Source organism: Zingiber officinale, chromosome 4B (genome assembly GCF_018446385.1).
Source record: "Zingiber officinale cultivar Zhangliang chromosome 4B, Zo_v1.1, whole genome shotgun sequence".
In the NCBI taxonomy this organism is placed as follows: Eukaryota; Viridiplantae; Streptophyta; class Magnoliopsida; order Zingiberales; family Zingiberaceae; genus Zingiber; species Zingiber officinale.
The window spans coordinates 91002746-91008115 of record NC_055993.1 but is presented as its reverse complement, the minus strand read 5'-3'; the positions used below and the strand labels follow the sequence as shown (position 1 = coordinate 91008115).

General features: G+C 50.1%; 1 protein-coding gene across 1 annotated transcript; it reads right to left on the bottom strand.

The window, feature by feature from the left end:
* Positions 1–932: 932 nt before the first annotated feature.
* On the bottom strand, positions 933–4361 carry LOC121975490 (leucine-rich repeat receptor-like serine/threonine-protein kinase BAM1). The gene is made up of 2 exons (XM_042527175.1): positions 1684–4361; positions 933–1600 (listed from the first exon to the last, which is right to left on the bottom strand). Exons 1-2 carry the CDS (start codon positions 4292–4294, stop codon positions 1197–1199), a joined length of 3015 nt encoding a protein of 1004 aa, XP_042383109.1. The 5' UTR covers positions 4295–4361; the 3' UTR covers positions 933–1196.
* Positions 4362–5370: the final 1009 nt, after the last annotated feature.

Sequence of the window (5370 nt, the reverse complement as noted above, 5' to 3'; positions counted from 1 at the left end):
GCCCGCATGAATCTTTTCAGGGGGATACCTCGCTGACTCAGCCTCTCAACGACTCTCCGGTAACTTCTAGCACAACAAGACCCGCCTTCATCCGACTCAGCTTCCGGACGGGATCATCTCCCTTATGTGTTAATATTATTTCAAAGGCTAGTAGCCGTCCATGATTTACCTTTTCCGTATTGGTCTTAGAACATATTGATAGGAGCGCTAGGATGAACATATTCATTTTTTACCATCATATTTTAGGAACCTCTCAGAATTAATCGATTGAGTTAATTAAATAAAAAATTATAAAAAACGACAATGGAGATCCATCTGCTTTCGTCGTTTCCAGTGGACTCATTGGCCTTTTGCTTTAATCCATTAAATAGCCTTTCTTATAATCTCCTGAAGTATCCGCTTTCACATAAAGCGGATCTCACTTATGATTACCAAATAGGGCTGAACAAATTTTCATTTAAATTTAAATAACCAATCGAGCTGATCTAATTAGAAATTTTAATTCGATTAATTTAAAATTTAATTTTTTAAAAAATCTTAATTATTTTAATTTATTCGATAAAATATGCCGTGAGCAATTGACTACTCATTTGATTTCCAATATCAGATTTATAAAGAAAAATCAATTAATTATAACCGTTTGAATTAATCTATTTTTTTATTTATTTGATTTGTTTGATTTTCATAATACAATTTTTAATAAATTACTCAACCCATTAACAAACAAACAGCTAGAAGTTGATTTTCATGGAATCTCAGCTAGTGGCGCATAGAGAGGAGAGGAGAGGAGAGGAGCGGAGAGTTTAAATGAACTGCTCCACGAGGCCACTTGCAGGCTTGGTAAATTTACACGGGAGAATGTCTCTCTGGCCAGGTTCTCTGTATGACCTTTTGATGTCATTTTGCCAATCAATTCCAAACTCGTCAAATCAAATGGCTCAATCATCTCTCTCTCTCCGTTCTTGCACAGTGATTGTGGACAAATCATGAACAGCAAAAAGAATTAAAGAAAAGAAAAATTACATGGAATGTTTGTGCTACAATTGTCCTTGGCAGGGAACAAGAACAAGATTCATGATGCGACGCGGGAAGGAAAAAGACATCAACTCGATGACAATTCTCCTGCTCCCTCATTTGTAGCAATCTCTAGGAAATGCGAGTTCAATTTTACGGTTCAGCAAAAATTCACTCAACATTCAGATGCTGAGGAGATCCGGCGGCGGCGGCAAGCTTCGTGCTTCTTCTGGCGCCGCTTGCTTCGCCTCCATGATCGCCGGAGCTGGCGGTGGTGGGGGTAGGTCCATAAGGATTTGAACCACGTCCCTCATCGTCGGCCGCTCCACGCTCTGCTCTTCCACGCAAAGCATGGCGACGTAGAACACGTGCATGATCTCGTGCAGAGGAACCGTGTGGAGCCGGGGGTCGATGACCTTTAGCGCTCCCCCCTTGTCGGAGCCCGTCATCTTCCGGACCCACTGCACGAGGTCGACGCCGTCGCCGAACTCCCCCACCGGCTTCCGGCCGGTCACCAGCTCCAGGAGCACCACTCCGAAGCTGTACACGTCGCTCTTCTCGTCCACCTTCAGCGTGTATGCGTACTCTGTCGAAGCGAGTTCGAAGCTTTTGAGCTCGATTCCGGCGGTCAGATGATGAATTAAAGGAGTAAAAAAGCATCGCGATTACCCGGAGCGATGTAGCCGTAGGAGCCGGCGATGACCGACATGCACTCCGAGGTGCCGGAGTCTTGCAAGAACTTGGCGAGGCCGAAATCAGCGACGTGGGCTTCGAAGTTGGAATCGAGGAGGATGTTGTTGGACTTGACGTCGCGGTGGAGGATGAGCGGCGAGCAGTCGTGGTGGAGATAGCAGAGCCCTTTGGCAGCATCGACGGCGATCTTGTAGCGCGTGTCCCAGAGGAGGTGGCCGCCCTTCGTCCCGTGGAGAACCTCGCCGAGGCTCCCGTTGGGCATGTACTCGTAGACCAGCAGATTGGTCTCGTGATTGGAGCAGAAGCCGAGGAGCTTCACGATATGCCGGTGCCGGATGCGGCCGAGCGTTTGAATCTCCGCCGAGAATCCGTGGTCGTGCGGCGACCCGCGGGTCATCGCCAGGAGCCGCTTCACCGCCACCTGCTCACCGTTGGGCATTACGCCCTTGAACACGATGCCGGCGCCGCCTTTGCCAATGATGTTATCCTCCTTGAGGCAGTCGAGGACGTCGTCGCAGGTGAAGTCGAGGCGCTGGAAAGCGGTGAGCCGCCACATCCTGGCTTGGCTCGCCTTCTTTAGCGACCAGGCCTTGATGATGGCGGCGATGGAGAAGAGGATGGAACAGACGAGGAGAGCGATAACCAGAAGCAGCTTGAAAGAGGCCGAGAGCGGCCCCCTCGGATGAGTGGAGTTCCCGTCGTTGATGGCGGAGCCACAGGAGCCGAGGTAAGGACCGCAGAGATCAGGATTGCCGACAAAGGAACTCGCATTGAAGTAACTGAACTGCCCGGCAGCAGGGATGAGTCCGGATAGGTCGTTGTAAGAGAAATCGACAGCCGTGAGGCTCTGCATGGTGCCGATCGATTCAGGAATACTCCCCTCGAGCTGGTTCCTAGATAGATTGAGATAGTTCAAGATCCGCATTCCGGCAATCTCTGGTGGGATCTTCCCGGAAAGCCTGTTGCGGCTGAGGTCTACGAAAGTCAACAGCTTGCAGTGGCTTATCTCCGGCGCCATTGGCCCGGAGAAGCGGTTCCCGCTGAAGTCCAACTTGGAGAGTTCCTGCAACCGCCCAATCTCCGGCGGAATGCGGCCAGAGAACTGGTTCTGGTTCAAAAGAAGCTTCTGGAGACCGGAGTAGTTGCCGATGGTCGGCGGAAGAGGCCCTGAGAGCCGATTATTGGAGAGGTTAATCTGACCAAGGCCCGGCGAGATGGTTACGGCGCCGGTATCAGGGAACCCGCCGGTGAGGATATTGTCCTGGAGCTCGATCTGTGAGAGCTTCGGCAAGCTGAAGAGAGCATCGGGGATCGATCCGTTGAGGTAGTTCTCCCCCATTCGGATCCTGGATAGTGACTTGCACGCGCCGAGAGTCGCCGGAATGGGGCCGAAGAGGAAGTTGCCGAGGGTGATTAGGGTATGCAGCCGGTTCTGGGAACAGAGGTCCGCCGGAAGCGTTCCGGTGAGCTTGTTCGATGAGATATCGAGTATCTCCAGACGCCCACTCTGGCCTAGTCGCTCGGGAATATTGCCGGTGAAGTTGTTATCCCATACTTGGAGCACCTCCAGAGCCGGCAGGTCACCGAGGAAGTCCGGGATCGACCCGTGGAGCTTGTTGCGGAACAGATTGAGCAGGGTCAGGTTGCGGAGCTCGGCGAAGGAAGACGGGATCTCGCCGGAGAGGGCGTTGTTGGAGAGATCCAGCGACTTGAGGCGGCTCAGGCGGCCAAGCTCCATGGGAAGATTGCCGGAGAGTCCGTTCACCTGGAGGAACAGCGTGTCGAGGTTCTGGAGTTTGTCGAGCTCTGGAGGGATCTCCCCTGTCAGGCCGCAGTTGGCCATGTCGAGACGGACGAGCGACGAAAGGCCGCCGATCTCCGGCGGGATGCCGCCCTCGAAGCTGTTGAAGTAACCAACATAGAGCTGCCGTAGACGGGTGAGATTACCGAGTTCGGGGGGCAGGGAGCCGACGAGTTCGTTGCCGGAGACAGCTAGGTACTCGAGAAACTCCCAACGACCAAACTCTGAGGGTATGATGCCGGTGAAGAAGTTTCCCCCAAGGTGGAGGTGGCGGAGGTTGGGGAGCTCGGAGAGCTCCGTCGGGAGGGGGCCGGTGAGGTTATTGTTGTAGAGGTCGAGTACGACGAGGTTCTTGAGGCGGGAAAGGGAGGAGGGGAAGGTGCCATTGAAGACGTTATTGGAGAGATTGAGGTGGCGGAGGTTCGCGAGGCGAGAGAGCTCGGAAGGGACGGGGCCGTAGAGTGAATTGGCGGCCGCGGAGAGATTGAGCAGGTGGCGGAGGCGTCCGACGGCCGGGGAGAGGACGCCGGAGAGATTGAGTCCGCCGAGGTCGAGTGATTCGACGAATCCCTGAAGAGTGTCGCAGGAAACGCCGGGCCAGGAGCAGTGGCCGTCGACGGAGGAGAAGTTCCAGGCGTCGAGCACGGAGGAGGGATCGAGCACGGCCGCCTTAATTTCGAGCAAGACGTCAGCCTCCATTTCCTCCTGCGCCGCCGCAGCCAGTAAAGCGGCGGCGAGGAGGAAGAAGAAGAGGCTTTGGCGGCGGCGAGGCGGCGGGGGCGCCATTGCTTTGGGTAGAGCGACGGGAAGTAGGACTGAGGAGCGTCGGGGCTGCCACGGCCTTGCTTTTATTATCGCCAAATTACTTAATTTCCTCCCTTTATATTTTTTGGGAAACGAAAATTTTATTCAATTTTTTTTTTTAATTTCAACTTTTATTTTGGGGTCATCCGATCGAGAAGGGACATTGTTTTCATCCCTATTTCAGTATTTTGTTTAGATGTATGGAATTTGCATAAACATTGAAAGGCAGAGTATTTTATTTTATTTTATTTTAAAAAAAAGACATAATAATGTAATATTTCACTAAATCTTAATTATACCCAAATAATAGACCAATTTATTTAAAAAATTTAATTTAAATTTAGAAATCAACTGAATTGATCGGTTAAATTGATTCGATTCCTACACGCTCAGTCACATTAATGTATACTGCTCAAAGTAAATTGTAATCTGTTTAAGCTTTCAGGGGACATTAGTTGATAGCTAGCAGCACTGCTCAAGTACCACATGAGCCAGGTCGCCATGAACTCGGACCACACTCCATTATTCGAAAGCTCATCACTGTTCGATCAACTTCACCGCAGAGCCACCGCGGTCCCGACTCTCACATGAGTAGTTGCATTCAAGCACAGCAGCTACTAGCAGCAACCATCATGGTCCAGCAGCAGTGAGTGCATTTACATCGAACCTTGTTGATCGATCTTTTTCCAATGGTAGCTTAATAATTAGAACTTCCCTTTGGCTAACCACTAAAAACAGTCAAAAGAGCAAGACATGAACCGTGTTTGCTGGGTTGACTGCCAATTATTTGTTGGATAATTTTGGATGTAAATTAAAGAGAATCAATAATTGAGTTGAATTGAATTGAATGATCTCACGGCATGTGGCTTTATAGACATGTATGTAAGATCCTAAATTCTTGCAATAAACAAGTTGATCTTGTCTGTAAACTGATCAGTTTAAATTATATCTCTGGACCACCGTCAACATAATGATCGAATCCAAGTTTGTAATTAATCTTGCTGTTCCTCACATTCATTACTAAACCAATGAATGAAGCCTTTCCTATGAATCCCATC

Excerpts from the sequence above, each read along its gene's own strand:
- LOC121975490 (XM_042527175.1), bottom strand. The coding sequence starts at position 4,294 with ATGGCGCCCCCGCCGCCTCGCCGCCGCCAAAGCCTCTTCTTCTTCCTC. Across the intron at positions 1,601-1,683 it reads CTACGGCTACATCGCTCCGG|AGTACGCATACACGCTGAAG; the intron begins GTAATCGCGATG and ends TCGCTTCGACAG.